This window comes from Ambystoma mexicanum, chromosome 3q, assembly GCF_040938575.1.
Source record: "Ambystoma mexicanum isolate Mex_15411 chromosome 3q, UKY_AmexF1_1, whole genome shotgun sequence".
NCBI classification, from domain to species: domain Eukaryota; kingdom Metazoa; phylum Chordata; class Amphibia; order Caudata; family Ambystomatidae; genus Ambystoma; species Ambystoma mexicanum.
In genome coordinates, this window is record NC_090926.1 from 195,031,719 (window position 1) to 195,050,210 (window position 18,492).

The window sequence follows — 18,492 nt, forward strand, 5'->3', positions numbered from 1 at the left end:
ATAGGACCATGAATATTAGCATGCCCGCACCTAGGTGAAACCTGAATGCCAACATGCCCACACCTGGATAGATTTGTGAATATTAGCCTGGTCGCACCTAGATAGGACTTTGAATGTTAGCATGCCTGCACCTATGCGAAACCTGAAGACTACAGGCCACACTTATAATTGTAGATATTGGCCTGCGTCGCATCTAGATGGGATTGATTGAAGGATACCAAGCCCGCGCCTAGATGAAACTTGAATGATGGCGTGTGCCACACTTGGAATTGTGAACACCAGCCTGCGTAGCATCCAGATAGGGTTGTGAATGATAGCATGCCCACACGTGGACAGATTTCTAGACGCTAGCCTGCGCCGCATCTGGATGGGACTGTGCATGTTGGCTTGCCCACACCCGGATGGAGTGCTGGACATTGGCCTGCGCGGCATCCAGATAGAGTTGTGGGGGTCGACGGGTGCCACACTTGGACAGAACTGTGAATGTTAGCATGCTAAAGGTCAGGTAACCCAATAACCAATATAAGCTCAAACTCTGTATACGTATCTCACTCAAAAACTCACACAACCATCTCTCGCACAACAAGCCGCACGCACTTCACAACACTGCAACAACACATAAGCCAGACCAACACATACATGCCAACCCTCCCGATTTAGGCGGGAGACTCCCGATTTTTCAGTGAAAAATCGGGCTATTTTTCACTGTCTCCCGCCTGAAATAGCTGTAGCCCCAATGCATTCCTATGGGGAAATGTTGGTCTCCCGATTTCCCTTTGGAAATCTCCCTCCCAGCTGTGTCTGAATGTTGGCATGTATGCCAACAGCACACGCGGCCCGACAACGATCCAATGCCCGCACCAAAGCTCAGCATCTGGTGTATACAGAGTTGAAGCTGCCAACAGAACACCACTCCTCTCAGTATCCTACTCCCTCTTCACCTTACTAACCCATGCCACCTTATCATTTACAGATCCGCCAGAGCGCCTGGGGACCAATTCCGTTGGTGACGGTGCGCGGTAAAAATACCTTTAACATATTTACTCGTTCACTACCTACTAGAAAATCACTAAAAATATTAAACAAAAAAAATAACCATATAAGAAATGATTCTCTTTTTTATTGAACAATGAAAATGAAAACACATTAACAAATATACGATAAAGGCATTAATGTAAACGTGTAAATTATACTAAATGCGGTGCATCTGTGGATACACTTTGAACGGGTGGTCTCCCCTCTACTTACGTGGGCTGTTTGACCTTGTTGTCTGTCTTCTATGTCTGTTAAGGGGCACCTTGCAGTGAATAGGATTTTCCCATTCTAAGACGGGCACAAAACATTACGAAGGCCGGTGCTTGAAGATTCCTCCGATATGAACTGTTAGACTTCAACAACCAATCCTGCTTCACGAATGATCAGATTGACATACATAACACCCAATCATATTTTGCTGTGATAAAAATTGACTTCGTACTGCGCAGAACGTTTTACGTTACCAATAGAGGCAGGAGTTCCTATAGGCAAGCCAATAGGGGACTTCCAGAGCCAACTGACCAATCTACGTATTGTATGACGTTCAAACTACCAATGAGAATGCTGCTTTTCCTGGTGACTGTAGGCACGCCCCGTCCCAGACTTCCTCTAGAGCCCGCCCTGCTCTCTTTCCTTCTGCAGTCCCCCTCGCCGCTCTCTCCTCTCAACTGTCGCCATGTTGGGGTCTGTAGGTCGCTGTTCTGCAGGGGCCCTGCGAGGCCTTACCCCGCTGCTGAGAGGTGGCCCTGCTGCTGCCTGCTCCCGTGAGTATGTGGAAAAAGGACCGGTAGAGGTAGTAGTCAGTAGGCAGAAATAGAGCACCGCCGCACCCACCGTGACCTACAACTGTCATTGATTACCGGGTAGGCCTCGGCCGATTTCTTAAGAGATCTCTGCCGGGGCACCGCACTTGAATCGTTTTTTAGTGAAACGCCGGGCGCAACGCTCTGTAGCCCCACCTATCGGATCGTAAGGAATTAATTAGCCATTATTTTGGATTGATCAAAGACGTAAGAACCCGGAAACGCGCCCGTTTTAGCAAATCATGAGCAGTAGGTGATGGTGGTTTTTCTCACAGCGTGTTCGGACTATGTATTGATAATACAGTTGCCGTATTACCTGGAAGAATTGGTCCATACTGCGAGCTGTAAACGGGTGGACGCTTAAAAGTGAGCCGGTACCCCTATACTCCGCTCTTAAGATCGGTAATCCCGGAAAGGGGGCGCAATGTCGGAGAACAGGTAATTTACGTGGCCAAAAATATAAACATTTATTGTTAGGGGGGTTGTTGACAGGATGCCCACAAGTCTTGGTGGTGCTCGATTTAGGAAGCATGTTAGGTTGGTTAAAGAACAAATACCCTTCCCTGCTTTCAAGGAGATCTATCTTTGCTACAAGGCGACGCGTTGTCGCGCTGTCTTCGTACCAAGTATGTAATGTTTGTATTTGTAGTTAATGATAGTTAGATTCAAACGCGTCTTTTTGTTCCGATGCTCAAGATAGTGCTACGTTTTCCAAGTGTGTGTAATGCCCATTATTCCAATTATCTGCATATCGGAGGTTAATCTCCGCCTCGTCCCAGTGCCAAGACGACTGAAGACAATTTAAGATGCCTGACGCCTTCCGGACGTACCAACAATGTTGCAGCCTCCGCCACCTCAACCCTCTTCATCCCTGCTATGGGTTATGAGTTATGCTGCAGCTGTATTCATATACAAGCCGTGATATATGTGCAGGCGTGTCATCTTTAATAAGGGAATTGTATTTCACGTATAATTTCAGATGGAGTGTTTTGAAAGGATTAAGTGGACACTATGGTGTTTATTGTTCCTAGTTTAATTTTACTAGGAAGGGATCTTGTTCATGGGTATTTTATTTTGCCCTAGTATGTGCCATCCTTTTTAGTTTGGGCTGCTAGGTGTCGCTTGCGACTTCTATAAGCTGAAACTATTGCATTGGAGTACAGATGGGGAGGAATGGCATGAGGGACAAAAGAATTACATGAGGTGGGACTCAGTCTCTAGATGTTGGTTATTTGCCCACTCATTGCTGCTCTAATCACTGACCTTTCTCACCTATTCCTGCCTCTACCCTCCACCACCTCCTCATGGGAACTCTTTGAGCTCGCTTTAATCGAACCTTACCAAAATGCTTTGCATTCAAATTGCCTGCCAGTGTGTTCAAAGCAGTCTTAGAGTTAATGACTTAATTGGAGTTGAAAATACGCTACTGGTGTAGTCTTACCAGCCCTTCCTTCAGCCACTCAATTTATGAATACTCTCCATGTCCTTCACTGAAGTCCTGTTTATCAAAACTGTTGGCATTGCCAATGCTTGTTTACAGCTGAGGCATCATAGTATAGCAGATTTATTTAAGGTTGACCTTTTCGTAAGTAGCATCTTTCTGATCTTTTAAAAATCCATGGTATTTGTTAATGGGTCCTCACCAGATAATGCCTTTTTTGATGAGATTGATGGTCAATTTATATAATTATTTCTAATTCTTAAAACTTTATACAATGGGATACTTTAATCTTAAACAATGTTATTCAGGGAGCAGAATGATCTGCGGAACCTGATGAAAATTAACCACCACGCCCAAGGACCTGTTAATACACTTGCGTTTTTTTTTTTTTTTTTTCGCCATTAACTGGTCGGGGTGTTCCATGTCGGAATGACACCCACAAGGTCACGTTTGAACTTGTGTAGTGCTCAATGTCAAACACTCCACAGAATTAACTTTTGGTTATTTATATTCAATTCACTCTGAATGTCACATCTGACAGTATGGCAGGGTTCAAAATTGCCTGGAATTTATTTAGCTCCTACAAGACCCCGGTTAGCTTGACACCAGGAGCTACCATTTTTTTTTTCCCCAAGCCAACTCGAACACAAATAGAACTAGCTAATATTAACTAATTGCATCCGATGTGGAAGTTGGATTTTTATTTTTGGTGTACAATCTATTGGCACCTCATTATACAAAGAGTGAGCAAGTTTGCAACACAAGCGGTGGCAGCAGAGCAACCGATTAATGCAGTAACGAATGTAAAGGCAAAGATAGGTAGACTAAACGAAAGGTAGCAGTAACATGGAAGAACTGATGGAAAATCTAAAAGGAAAGCAATTTAAAGACGTAAAGTAACAGTTCAAGGCGTGTGCATTTTTGGGGTGCATGCAATAGTTTGGATACAAAGAGCAAGCTGTGCCGTTCAGGCACTCCGTTTAATAAACTCGACTAAAATTGCTCCCTGGTCATGAGTACCTGCTGCTAAGGGGAAAGTCTTGTTCCCCTACCGGCTACTTGCAGCTCCTGCTCTATGAAATCCAATTTCGATCCTCATGGCTTCACCGTACCATTTACTGTTCCAATATATTAAAGTGCATATAGTTCACACGTATTTTTTTGGTACCAAGCGTGATAGTTTACAATAGATCAATGTCGTCAAAGTAATCACTAAAACTGACCTAAAACGTGTTTGGAAAATATGTAAGTCAATGAATGTATCAGACTTGTGGTTTGCAAGCAATTCAAGTTGCATTTTCAGCTTTTTTTGTGTGCCATACTGTGATTTTGCACTGTTTTGTTAGCAAGACTTTCTCTGCTTTTTAGGAAGAGATTATGCGGCACAGACCACCCCTGCTCCCAAGGCTGGAGTTGCAACTGGTCGCATTGTAGCAGTAATTGGTGCTGTTGTGGATGTTCAGTTTGATGAAGGGCTCCCTCCCATTCTGAATGCCCTTGAGGTCCAGGGCAGGGACACACGGCTGGTTCTGGAAGTTGCCCAGCATTTAGGTGAGTGACTAAGTGGACCTTTGATAGGCTGCATTGTCCTTCCATGATGATTTATCAATTGACTTTCGTTCTTCTGAGTTTGCTGAAGCCATCATATTGATCTGAGAAGGACTTTTGTGGCGGGCTTTCCTGTTGGGAGCCTTATCTGGTTTTTGATGATTTGTGTGTACTCCTGACTAGGTGAGAGCACCGTTCGGACCATTGCCATGGATGGCACGGAAGGTCTGGTGAGGGGCCAGAAGGTACTGGATGCTGGCACACCTATCCGAATCCCGGTTGGTCCAGAAACCCTGGGAAGGATTATGAATGTAATTGGCGAGCCCATTGATGAGAGAGGACCAATTACCACCAAGCAGTAAGTAGTGTTTTTGCCTGTAACACTTTGGTGAAGGTGTAATGGTAAAACGCATGCAAGCATTATGAACAGAGCCCTGTTTTGTTGGTCGCTTATAAAATAACAATTAAGGATTAACTTCGTAGCTGAAGGCCGACTATTGGGGCAGATTTTCTTTAGCTTCTGACGGCTTTTGTTGAAGTAGATTTTTGTGCTGTTTGTTCGACGGTGCATTTCCCATAGTTAAGGGGAAAATCGCCTTAAACTGAGAAAATCCCCAGTCTAGGGAGCTGGCCCAATTGGGCAACAAGGGTGTAATTGCCAATTAGTTGCTTTATTTTTTATATGGACTCATTTTTCTCATGCTCCAAAACCCTACCACTTTTGACATGCGCAATTACAGCGCTAATTGTATTTGATGTGGAACTTGGCACCCTCGTGGATAAACTGCAAACATTGGCATTTGTGGCACTGGCCTTAATGTAGTTAACTAGCCCTCTTTGCTACACTGCCTTCCAATTGAGATGCATAAAAATACTGTTTTATTAACCGAGCACTTTGTCAAGGCACCACAATTAAAGTCTTACTGAAACTGGATTTTGTCTCCAACGTGGTATGGCTTGGGCAGCAAGCGCCCTAAAACAATTTGAATTAAAAAAAAAACTTGAACCCTTAATGAAACCCCTCCTATTTACAGCAGGTGGTATTTTCAAGTCTCGGGTACGACTGGCTTGAAATGGAATGCTGGCGTATGTTTAAAATTAATTCCACTGCACTAGTGGAAGCGTGGTTTCTGTTTTCAACACTTCTTCAGTGATGATTGCATCTGACTTTCGTTCTTCTGAGTTTTTCTGAAGATGATAATGTAATCTGAGAATGGAAGGTTGACTTGATATTGGTTGGGTTTCTGTAGCCTGTGGCATCAATGCAGACTTGGTAATCTTTTTTTTGTCCCTTTTTGCAGGCATGCAGCAATCCATGCTGAGGCCCCAGAGTTTGTAGAAATGAGTGTCGAGCAGGAGATCCTGGTTACTGGCATTAAGGTGGTTGATTTGCTGGCACCCTATGCCAAAGGTGGAAAGATCGGTATGTTTGATGAATTTTTAAGCCTGCTTTTGGAACGTGTTTTTATTGTCGTATGAAACCTTTGTTTGTGCATGCGCAAATGTGTTGGGCAATGTGTATTCGACGGCATGCCACACAATTTGCAGTATTCAATTAGCTAGTGAGAATTGTATCTAACAAGACATGGTGTCCTTTTTTTTATGTGGGCAAGTGAAGGGGGTGGGGTGACTTTATGCCTGGTTGGCAACTTGAATGTTTACCCCTCTATACCGCTTCATTCCTTCTGTGATGATTATTATTTGACTTTCGTTCTTCTGAGTTTTATGAAGCCAAATGTTAAATCTGAGAAGGCATCTGAGCAGAACTTGGATGCATATCAGTTTTCCCACACCTCCACCTTAAGTGTCTTGCATTTCTGCCCCAGGGTTGTTCGGTGGTGCTGGTGTCGGAAAAACTGTCTTGATCATGGAGCTCATCAACAATGTGGCCAAAGCACATGGTGGTTACTCAGTTTTTGCTGGTGTTGGTGAGCGAACCAGAGAGGGCAATGACTTGTACCATGAAATGATTGAGTCAGGCGTCATCAACCTGAAGGACGACACCTCCAAGGTGAGACCATTGTATAGTCTTGTGTGGTTCTGGGTCTTAAGTGTCATTTGAAGGATCGTATGCTTGTATCTAGAGGGAATATTCTTCTATGCACCGTTCAGCATTAAAGTCCAAATGGTCTTCTTAAGCAATTGGCACAGAGCACTGGGGGTCATTACCACTTCAGATAATGCCCCCTGGCCCATAGTTACAGACCTGAGCGAAGCCAATGGCTGCCAAGGAAGGGGGAAACTAAGTCTGTTCTCCCTTTCCATGGCGGCAGTTTTAAATAGTAAAGTAAACCCAATGACCGCCATGGAACTGGAGAAGGGATTACATGTAGTCCTTTCTCCCTTTTGATGGCGGCGTGACTCGGACAGAAGTGTAACCGGTAACACATGGTTATTCACATACAGTGCTCACCCAATGAGTTCAACTTCACCATAGTTAAGTCTAAACATCAAATCATCATTTGCAGTTAGATTCAATATACGGACCATATAGATTTGAAGGTATCGCGGGATTGGCGGCTCACAACAGTGAGGCTTTTAGAGATCCTTGGCTACGTATCAACTATGCATTAGAAGCTGAGCTCCATAATGTCATAGCATACTGGTGAATATTCAGGAGGCAACAAACACTAAAGTACCTCTAATACCGACTGCCTCCATCCCTGAGGAGGCGCAGGGCGTCAGGATTACTGTCTGGTAACGCCCCCGTTCTGTGCCTTTGCATTGACTGGAAGGCAACCATTCGCCCTGCCCAACCCACCCAGGTACTAAAAGGTTGTTCCTATTGTAAACCAGGTGTACGCAATTCTAGGTCAATTAGCATTCACCCAACCAAAGTTGGTCCTTTTATCGGCTTCGGAAGGGTAAACGGCTGATTGGCCTTGCCGGGACTTGGACCTGCGAGCGCTCAATCCGCTGAGCTGGTTTACCAGCTGTAGCACACGAGTTCCCACAAATATGCTGCATGTGTTGTAACCAGGATCTATGTGCATGTTTGTTCCAATGGACCTGTTGAGGGGTGGGGGGGGGGAGATACTAAACATGATGAAGGATCTTTCAACTTAAAGGATGAAACTGAAAAGTTACTGGTGCAAAACTATGATTCCCATCTGTACTGTGGTAATATTTCTGGGGATTTCCCTTCTAGTTAAATTATCCATCTGGATTTACTTTTTTTGCCTTTCTTTCTGGCAGGTGGCTTTAGTGTACGGACAAATGAATGAACCACCAGGTGCGCGTGCTCGTGTTGCCTTGACTGGTTTGACCGTTGCAGAGTACTTCAGAGATCAGGAGGGACAGGATGTGCTGCTATTCATTGACAACATCTTTAGATTTACACAAGCTGGCTCTGAGGTAAGGCGCTCGTTTTGGTCTAGCTGGGCATGCAAAAAACGTAATTCTCAAGTTATCAAATAACTGAATCATGTGACTTGTAAAGTAATGTTACATCTTTTACTCCATTTTCTCCAATGGCTTGTTTGCTCAAGATTCTTATGATGATTAGTTTTGGACTTTCGTTCTTCTGAATTTTCTGAAGCCAAATATTGAACCTGAGAATGAATCTGAGCAGAGCAGCTCAGTGACATATTTCCATGCAAATCCAAAATGAATCCTAAAGGGTATCCCTCTGTACAGGTGTCTGCTTTGCTGGGAAGAATCCCCTCTGCTGTCGGCTACCAGCCAACCCTGGCCACTGACATGGGCACCATGCAGGAGAGGATCACCACCACCAAGAAGGGATCCATCACCTCTGTGCAGGTAACCAAGCAAGGCATTTTTAAAAACGGCCATTGTGCATACATGTTGAGGAGGGGGGGCAACTTTTGACACGTGAGTAGCTTTTACAGTAGATGGGATTGATCAAGCAGTCATTTTCTGTTCTCAAAAAAATGGACTCTGGAGGAGTGGATTTTGATTTTTCCGGCTCGATGCATTTTGCACGTTCTTCTGAGTGGGTATGTTGGGCTTCTGTCTGGCCATTAAGTGGCCTGGGCTCGTTGCTAAAGGAACTGTTGTGGCTCTGTTAATTCAATATAGTTAATGTAGGTGTTCAACTGCAGGGTACCTCTACACCTTGATTTTCTGCTGACTTTTTGTTTTCTTTCTAGGCCATCTATGTACCTGCTGATGATTTGACTGACCCTGCCCCTGCCACCACCTTTGCTCATTTGGATGCCACAACTGTACTGTCGCGTGCTATCTCAGAGTTGGGAATCTACCCTGCTGTGGATCCTTTAGATTCCACCTCTCGTATTATGGACCCAAATATTGTGGGAGCTGAGCACTATGAGGTAGCTCGTGGGGTGCAGAAAATTCTTCAGGTAAAAATAGCAGTATTTTTATGTTGGCCCTTTTAAGGTGTTTGTCATGTTGCAACGGCTTTTGCTAGACTTAAGTTCCAGCTGTTAACAATGTAAAATCACGTATAGACACGTGCTTATATATTTTTGTTAAAGACTGCACACGCTAGTATTGGCAATTTTCAGGAACCAGCATTTGAGCGGAGCGCGGCTGCCAATAGTGGCACGGGCTCTATATAAAACCACTTGTTACTTGGCAAAAGTCCCATCACTCTACAAATTAAACGTAAATCTCCTTGCAGTACGTTTAAGCCTGTGTTGTCAATGGATGTTATGGTTTAATTTGTGGTGCCTTGTCAGTAGGGAATACTTTTACAAATGTCTTCAAATTGTGCTCCCGACATGCGTAGAATTAAAACAAAAAGTTACTTGGTAACTTTCTCCTCCCACGAGTTTCCATCTCATGTGAGTCTGTCCTCTTCATGCCTTATTTTCTATACTTTCTCCATTCCCCCCCGTATTGCTCCTCTTGGTCTGCTGCCCCATTTTTTTTTTTACCACTCCTCCCTTCCAAATGTTCACTCTCCCTGCTACCCTGCCACCCTGCCATCATTTGCTTCCTGTCCCTATCCTACATTGCTAAGACCTGTGACTCCTGGTCCCATAACGCCCACACTAGTTGGGTCAGGTGAGTAGTAGGTGCCCTCTTCATGACACCAAATCGCAGACAGGGAAGCAGATTGCTAACTATAGGATGGGCATCCAAGTTTTGCCAGTGTGTAGTCATTAAATATTCCAGTCTATCTGGTTACTTTAAGCCTACAGGCCTAATCAGTAAGACATGCCTTGACAATTTCCCCAAATGATGGACGATTTTTGTGTCTTGCTGGATTCCCGCTTCGTATAGGTTTGCCACATGGGCTTCACAACAAAGACTCCTGAGCAGAAGTCGTCCACAAACAAACATGAGGCAGGAGAGTGTTTGGAAAGCCAATGTGAATGCTGTTGCCTTCATTGTAATTGTCACAAATGTATACATTTGTACTCTGGATCGGTTTTGTGATGTGTAAAGACATTGCATGCGTGTTGCTATAATTTTTCAATCTCCTCGTTCCACAAGGCACTCAAAACACAACTTTCAATAACCCGGATGATGTATGGCCTAACCTGCAACAGGCCCGCTAGCATCAAATAAGCCTGCTATATTTCGCCCTTTGAACTGTTATGTACCATGCCTTATGCTGTAATGTATAAGCAAGTATCCTTGTAACAGCGCCACGATGCCTTTGCGCCACTGGCGCTTTATAAATCCAAATAAATAAATGAAATGTTCTTTGCAGGACTACAAATCTCTTCAGGATATCATTGCCATCCTGGGTATGGATGAGTTATCTGAGGAAGACAAGCTGACAGTTGCACGTGCCCGTAAAATACAGCGGTTCTTGTCCCAGCCCTTCCAGGTAGCTGAGGTGTTCACTGGTCACTTGGGTAAACTAGTCCCTCTGAAGGAAACCATCAAGGGGTTCAAGGATATTCTTTCAGGTAAACAAAATTACAGCACTGTTCCATAATCTGTATTCGGATAAGTGATGTTATAGGGGCCCTTTACCATTAACCACTATCGGTAAAGGTGCTTTAATGGGTGTACATTGTGGGCCTGTTCGGTCTGTATACGACTATTGCCTCTGAAGCTAGTTATCTTTTCCTAGCTCCTGAAGTTTCCAAATGGGTCTGGGGGACAGATCTTTTTGGGCACCAACTCCCCAAGTTGTAGTATGTGAAATATAGTTGGAGCTCGGTCTGTTCATTTAATGTGTTTGCTCTTCTCTTGCAGGGCACTATGATCATCTCCCAGAACAGTCTTTTTACATGGTTGGTCCAATTGAAGAAGCTGTTGCCAAGGCTGAGAAAATGGCAGAGGAACATGCTTAAGACTTTACTATTATCCATAAGCACTCACAACCTCCCTTTATCCTACAGTGAAGTTTCAAGTCTGTGCGGCTCTGGGGGGACTGCCTAGTTCCAATGTCCTTTGTCTGGCTACAGAGTATTTACATTTCGAATAAAACTGTTCTGTCCGAAGAGTCCCACGTTTTTCCTATCGGAGACCTGAGAGCACTTGCTTTCTTGTTGGGCGGGTGATTGCAGAAGTTGCTTCATAATTTGAATGCCATTAATACTCCAGCACCTGCAGGATTTTACTGAGGAGGTTGTTGCTTGCCCTCTCATGCTTTCGGTTTAGGAAATGTAGTTGGGCTGCTGGCAGTGTCTGAAAGGACCATGCAGCCTGTTTGAAGCAGAAAATGCATGATCCACCTGTTGGACATTGCTTCCGAACGTGTGTTTCCCTAATCTGCACTCTGGTAGGTTTTCTCCAACCAAGGCACATTGAGCAACCTAGCGTTTAGTGTAGAGTCCCAGCAAGCTACCAGGGTGTTAGAATGACGACACATCTCTAACCAGAGTTTATTGAAGAAACTGCTGCCTTGAAAGACTGAAATGGTCTATACATGTGTCAGCTAATACAGACCCCCCCCCCCTCCACCAACAAATCGTATTTTCAATTACAGCTTGTCAGACATGTTCCACTTCGACTCAACATTACCCCCCCCCCCCCTTCCTCGTGAATCAAATCAAAAAACTCCCAATAAATTGTCTAAGGCTGTACTCGGCACAGCTAGTCTCTGCTGCTGACGATTGCTAACCTCCATATTTGTGAAAAGAAAGGAGAGCCATGCTCCTTAAATGTTAGACCTGGACTCCTCCAACAGATGTGGTAAATATTCAATGTTACAGATGTCTCACCTCGGCCTTCGAGACCCATTATTACAGTGGGTGATTTTTCTGTTCTCTTCCAGAACTGCACAACACCGCTTCTGGCAGTCACTGTGTGGATGCACACAATGTGTTCCCCCTCTTAATCCTCTTCTACCCATACAATAGCATCCATAATGAGTGCCATGTGAACCCCTTTAATCCACAGGAGGACTTCAATACATTAGACTACATGAACACCCCTACAACATATGGCATTGGCACCCCTCCCTGGTTGGTGGCATTTCCAGCAATGAGAATCTGTATCTGGTTTTGCTAAGCTGGCACTAGGCACCTGTGGAGAAGCTTTATTGCCTTCGTCCTGTAGTGCAGAGAAACCGTGGAAAGTGATACCGGGTACCACAATACATCGTCTATTACCCTATCCAGGGCTTTCGTCCATTTGTCTCAACGGCAGTGGGTCTGCGGGCTCTGCTAGCAAAGCCTCTTGTATGTTTTGAACTATGAGGCCCTTGGATCCCCTAGTTTCCAGCTGCCTATTAACCCGTCAGTTGATATCTGGAATCAATGACAATTGCAGAAAGGGAGGATGTAGCCGTTTGAAAACCATAACAGAGATGTCTTAGTAGCCGATCTTTAGTTTTAATACAGGGCTGAATTAATGGGTAAAATGATAATTATGAACACAGATGTGAAACAATAGTAACATGGAACACAGCGTATGTAATTACAATTTGCTTCAGAGGTTAGTGCTATGGAGTAAGTTCTGCTTATAATGGGATGCGGAAGCTGATGCTACAATTCGAAGAACACAGACAGCATTTTAATTAATATTAGTGTAGAATTTGGCCTTTGGGGGGGGGGGGGACCCAGTTGTGGACTACATGCATCTTGGATACTGGACTGCCAATGTGCTCGGGACAAAGGCAAGTACACACCCGGGTTGTCTTTGTGTATCGTTGCAATAGGCCACAAAGAACAACCCAGTACAATGTAAGCCAGCAATAACAGTTGGCTAATGAGAAGTTGACTCATTGGTCTATAAAATGTCTAATATTTGGCATTTCCATTCTCTTGGTGTAACGCAGAGACTCCGTTCAGATCAACACATTTTCATAGGAAATTACATGGTGGTTTGTCCAGTTTTGGAATGGTGATGGTATTACTCCTCCCTTTCTTTCAAGGTAAAAAAACCAATTGAACCTTATACTGTGTATGATGCGTGGGTTTGCTCAGCTCGCAAGCAAAAATTCAAAGCCGCTGACCTTCACTCAGAATGGGAGCGAATAGCCCTTCAGACCAGTGGCATTATAAATATTGTTGAAAAACATGAATTGTTTGCTGCCATCCACCAACCGCGTGCAACATTTCTAGTGATTTACTTTGTTTTTAAGAAAACAGTTGGTTTACTTCCGAATGCCTTATTTATTTTAAAGGCATGGTTCAGTAAAATTTTTATTGTCCCTACGGGTTGGCCATGTTTTTTTAAGCCTAAGTGGCTCGATTTTAGTAAACTTTCCTATGGACCTTATCTGAGTTTTGGTCCATTAAACGCAAGCGAAAACGGGCGCCAGGGAGCCGCCATTTTGTGATAATCCTATCACTTGCCTTATTGCCCTGACTGACCTGCTTCTGCGGCACTAAATCAAATCCCCCCTCGCCCCCCCCCCCCCGAGCCTGACATTATCAAGATTCATATTCCCTGCCCCTCTCCGTGACGTTTCTGTGCTGCGTAGGCAAACACGCCCAGTCTTCTACGCGACTCCACACAGAACCCGGAAACCAACACAGACCATCTCACAACACAGCGCGCCACAATTCAGACTATGAAACTGTACTTTAAAATCAAACCGCAACACAGTACATTTGGTAAAGTACATTTATTTGACATTAAATGTTTAGAGAATATTCAGCAATTGCCATATGAACTCCGAAAGCCATTTATTTTCTTTTATATCTGTATTCGCAAATCCGTCTTCACGCGCTGTTCCTTTATGGTACACAGGGTTAAAAGAAGCACTTTGGAAGCACGGTGAACCGCAAGGCTGTTCCATCAATTAGGCACTAGTCCACCGTAAAGGTTGATATGTTGCTTCTAGCCACTAGTACAGCGTAAGGGCATGTGGGCCCTTGGCGATAGTCCCATAATATGGTTAACATGCTCCAGTTGTTCACACGAAGCTGCATGTGTCTATTGAAGAATCTGTCTGTCTGCCGGTGTCTCAAACAGATGACAGTAGCAGAAGGGGAGCAAATACCTTTTATGAAAACAAATTATAATTGGTCTCGCCAGCCGATCTTCATTAATATTACTCAGTTTATTTATTACGGCCGATCAGAAACTATTTGCTTGCGAGGATAGTTCAATGGAGTATGTTCGGCTCTAAAATCAATGCGAAAAGTAACGAAATAAATCGAGGCCAACACACAATGAGAAACGACAGTCTACATGCGTGTGGAATGATGAGATATATATATATATATATCATTTGTAACGCGCCTATACACAAGTGTTTCAAGGCGCGACGAGGCAGGTGGGGAACAAGGGCAGAAAGACAACAATCCTACTAGGCCAGGTGTCTTTCAGATCGCGCATGGGGAAGGGGAGAGGGGGGTAAAAGTGCTGTACATGGTTAGTAGAATACAAGATAAATAATAGGGCCAGCTGGTGGCAAGTGCAAGGTAAATGCCGGGAGAAGGGGCTGAAGGATACAGAGACAGTCCCGTAGGCAGTGCAGGGTAAAGTGGCTGGGCCAAGGACCGAGATTGGTGAGACAGTGGACCTGCATGCCCATGTGCCCACTACAAACACGTTTTCCTTGCTTTTCCTAGCTCTTCATTCATTTATTCATGCATCCATTCATTAATTCTTCATTCTGGTATAGAAGCGTCTAAAGATTTACTCACATATTTGAAATTTCCATTGTGTCTGCGTAATGCAGTCTGTAAATCGGACCGTGCTCTTGACAACGATTTTTCGTATACTGAACTAAAATGAAACTCGGTCTAGTTTCTGAATTTTCTGCCTTATCGTCTCTTACGTTATTGCGCACCCCCTTCAAATGAAGTTCTTTCGGCATGGTCCCTGTCTCAAGGTCAAAAAACAATAGACCCTTATACTTCCAGTGCGACTTGTGGGCCTCTTCTGGGCGCGAGCTGAAAATCAAAGCCGCTGTCCTTCGCATTCTTTATTTGCAACATCCCGTAGTAAAGGCATCTGTGAGAACTTGAAGTTTAGAATCCCTCTATGTAGCGCGCCACAATGTGCAAATGCGAACTGGCTTCTCTCCTCAATACGCAAGCCTCTCCTCCGTTAACAGTGCGCAGCATTTACATGAGAAGAGACGTGAGAAAAATATATACATACACATATATGAGGTGAATAGAGAATTCAAAGATGACACCCAACTTGTTCGCCACCCATGATGGTGAATGTAGGGGTTAGGGTTACAGGTACACTGTACAATAACATTTATTTACAAAAAGACAATTGTATTGCAATTATTTAAACCGGGATTTGTACTTCACAACCAGCTGTGCTTCTGGTGGACATGGCACAGTTGCAATGTTCGGTGGCAATGGATCACTTCTCTGCACAGAAACGTCCAAAATTCCATATGTGCTTCTCTAACACAGCAACAATAAGGCCTTTCACAAAGTCGAACTGCATTTCATCCTAGACTGGTTTGATCACCCATTGCTTACTTCATTTTGAAAACGCCTTAGTGTAGCGAGGCATCCTTACTTTACCCCTAGTCCTAGATTGTTCATGTCCGACATTGCTGTTATGGGCCAAGACCGCTAGTAGAGTGCGATTTTTCATGCCCCGAGCTAAAATGCAAGCGCTTTGGGCTGTACTTTAGGCACATATTGTGGAACACCTCCAAATCTCATGTGTGACAGAATTCTGTCAGTCCTCTCAAATCGCTTGATAGAGTTTTGTCAAACAATCTTCTCAATGGCTTTGTGTCTCGGTGAAGATGGAATCAACCACTTCTTCTTCCTTGCCTCCTCTGGGGACAAAGGGTCATGTTCACATTGGTGTAAATGTAGGTTTTCTGACCAGCGGTGAACGTTGGTACAGTGGTGCATCAGTGACCAGCATTTTTCAAGTAGTATTTCCACTGACCCTTCACAAGTTTTTAGCTCCACCAAAGATGGTTGGTGATAGACTGGGACCACTGCAAAATACTTTCAAAACTTTTTTGCCTGCAGCCGAGATTTTCTTACTGATTGATTTAGCAAGATGCCATACGTCAAATTGATGTTTAATAAGCGGGAACTGCTCATTGTCTTGGCATTTGAAACGTCTGTTGATGTGCATGCCCCTTGATTGTAGATATTCCACTGATTTTATAAATCCTAGTTTCTCCGTGGCCACTGAGGATGTACATTGTTACCTGCACGACCACCGAACTCACAATTTTCTTACTATCCATGTCCTGAAAGTGGTAGGTGCAGTACTTGGCAGAAAATCCAGGGCTGTCGCACTGTCCATCGCCGGCTAGCCTGAAACATTTCCCTTCGAATGTACTTGCTAGAGACAGTTGTTCAATTTTCCAAGCATAACTAATGGCCGGAAACATATAATCCCGTTGGTGTATATGTAGTACAGCGATTTAGAAATGAAATGGAGTCCCACAAACTGAAAGAAAGCTTCTAACTTTCTAAAACTGGAGCCACTAAAAAGTGATGCAGCTGCACACAGTAGATTGCCTGCTGGCATTTTCCCCAGCATCGTTTGTGCAGACCATGAGAACCTATGATTTAATCGACAGGCGGCATTTATTTTGACGTTACTGCCTTTTATTTGACGAGTTACATTAATCAATGGCTTCCCACATACTTTCCCTCTAACTGAATGCCCACATTTCAGCATACTTATAATTTCCATCAAACAACTGTCGAATACAATGTATTTGCTCTCTTTCATTAGACTGTCATCCTGCTTCAACGTTGTTTCGGCCTGTGACGTTGCAGAGATTTCAACACATTGGAAAGTAATATCGCTGCTATCAAGTTCTGATGCGTCTATGGATGCTGCGGCTGGTTCATTCTGTCATTTCGACATCTGCTACTTCAACATTGATGGGAGAACACAACAATGTTGACATGTTTTTGGGTGGCAATTTTTTGGCGGGTGTAGATTGTGTGAATTGATCTGCAACTACTTCAGAGCTATCTTCAATACATTCAATATCATCTTCTTGTGGTGGTGCGGTCGCACTGTAGCAATGGTCCAATGCAACTTTGCTGTATTCTCCAAACACAGTTAATTCATGTTCTGGCCATGAGCATCTCGAGCCTGAACACGCCTCGCCTCAATAGTTCCTCCATAGTGTACATGGTCTGGCAAGCAACATCTCTCATTCGCTTCACTGTCTGTGTATGTATAGTTCTGACACCCACGGGTAACGAGAGGAGAGATTGGCAAAGGGATGTTCAGTTTAACCACAAGATGGTGTAGTCCAATTGACTGGAAAAAAACATACAATAGTCCACAGCACAAACATTTTTTAAAGTTATGAACTGTTTGTAACCTTTTTTGTTTGCATTTTTTTGACTCGACCTTCAACATCTGTATGCTGTAGCTCCGATTCGTTTCCGCATGTCCCCCATCCTCTTGCGCTGCAACGACTATATTTTCTGTATCCGCATAGACAGCACGGAATGAGGCTCCATCGTCTCCCTGAAACATAGTACTTTCATTACTATGTATCAAAATATTGTTAGCATAAAACACACGTGAGGACGAACACACAGGTACATCTCAATAGCCAAACACGATTTTAAACATTGTGTGCAACAATCAAACGACAAGTATTCGACCAGTGATGATCTGTTTCGATGGAGCTGTCAGTATCCATACCTCTGGCTCTGCATGGACTGCCATGAATGGTTGTATTGGAGAGGAGGCATCAGCATCTCCCTGAAACGCAGTACTTGCATTAGTATGGTTTTCAATATTGGAAACATAACACACTTTGGGTCGACGGCACATGTACATATAAAGAGAACCACAAATGATGCATTGTCTAAAACAATCAAGGAAAATATAAATTTGCAGATTTCATCGACTTATTTCTCTGATTCCTTTACATCTGCATCATCAAAATGGGATGTTGTGATTGTAGTCGTCTCCCTGAAACACAGTACTTGCATTAGTATGGTTTTCAATATTGGAAACATAACACACACTTGGGGTCGAACGCACAGGTACATATAAAGAGAACCACAAATGATGCATTGTCTAAAAGAATCAAGGAAAATCTAAATATGATCACATTTCATTGTTATTTCTCTGATTTATTTACATCTGCATCATCTAAATGGTATGTTGTGATTGTAGTGGAAGCGCAGTCGTCTCCTTGAAACACATCACTTGCGTTAATAGGGAAGAAAGTATAGCAAATGGAATCACGTTATATGATCACGCATGATGGAGCTGTCAGTATCCATACCTCGTGCTGCTGAAGAATATCTATGGATGTTGCAAATGTAGTGCACACTTCCGAAAGCTGTTGCGCTGATTCGTATACGCATGGTCCCGCTTCCACTGGAATTACTTGAATGTCAGGCTCCGCATCAA

General features: G+C 43.8%; 1 protein-coding gene and 4 non-coding genes across 5 annotated transcripts; all 5 read left to right on the forward strand.

Moving 5' to 3' along the window:
- The first annotated feature begins 1,521 nt into the window (after positions 1-1,521).
- On the forward strand, positions 1,522-11,210 carry ATP5F1B (ATP synthase F1 subunit beta). Its single transcript, XM_069653536.1, has 10 exons — positions 1,522-1,799; positions 4,648-4,830; positions 5,011-5,185; positions 6,129-6,250; positions 6,654-6,838; positions 8,023-8,181; positions 8,464-8,586; positions 8,937-9,149; positions 10,469-10,670; positions 10,963-11,210. Exons 1-10 carry the CDS (start codon positions 1,712-1,714, stop codon positions 11,058-11,060), a joined length of 1,548 nt encoding a protein of 515 aa, XP_069509637.1. The 5' UTR covers positions 1,522-1,711; the 3' UTR covers positions 11,061-11,210.
- LOC138448227 (small nucleolar RNA SNORD59) lies at positions 4,868-4,940 on the forward strand. The gene has a single exon (XR_011260070.1). It is a non-coding gene; the product is annotated as a small nucleolar RNA SNORD59 (small nucleolar RNA).
- Positions 5,973-6,043, forward strand: LOC138448230 (small nucleolar RNA SNORD59). The gene has a single exon (XR_011260073.1). It is a non-coding gene; the product is annotated as a small nucleolar RNA SNORD59 (small nucleolar RNA).
- LOC138448228 (small nucleolar RNA SNORD59) lies at positions 6,509-6,580 on the forward strand. Its single transcript, XR_011260071.1, has one exon. It is a non-coding gene; the product is annotated as a small nucleolar RNA SNORD59 (small nucleolar RNA).
- Positions 8,316-8,387, forward strand: LOC138448229 (small nucleolar RNA SNORD59). Its single transcript, XR_011260072.1, has one exon. It is a non-coding gene; the product is annotated as a small nucleolar RNA SNORD59 (small nucleolar RNA).
- Positions 11,211-18,492: the final 7,282 nt, after the last annotated feature.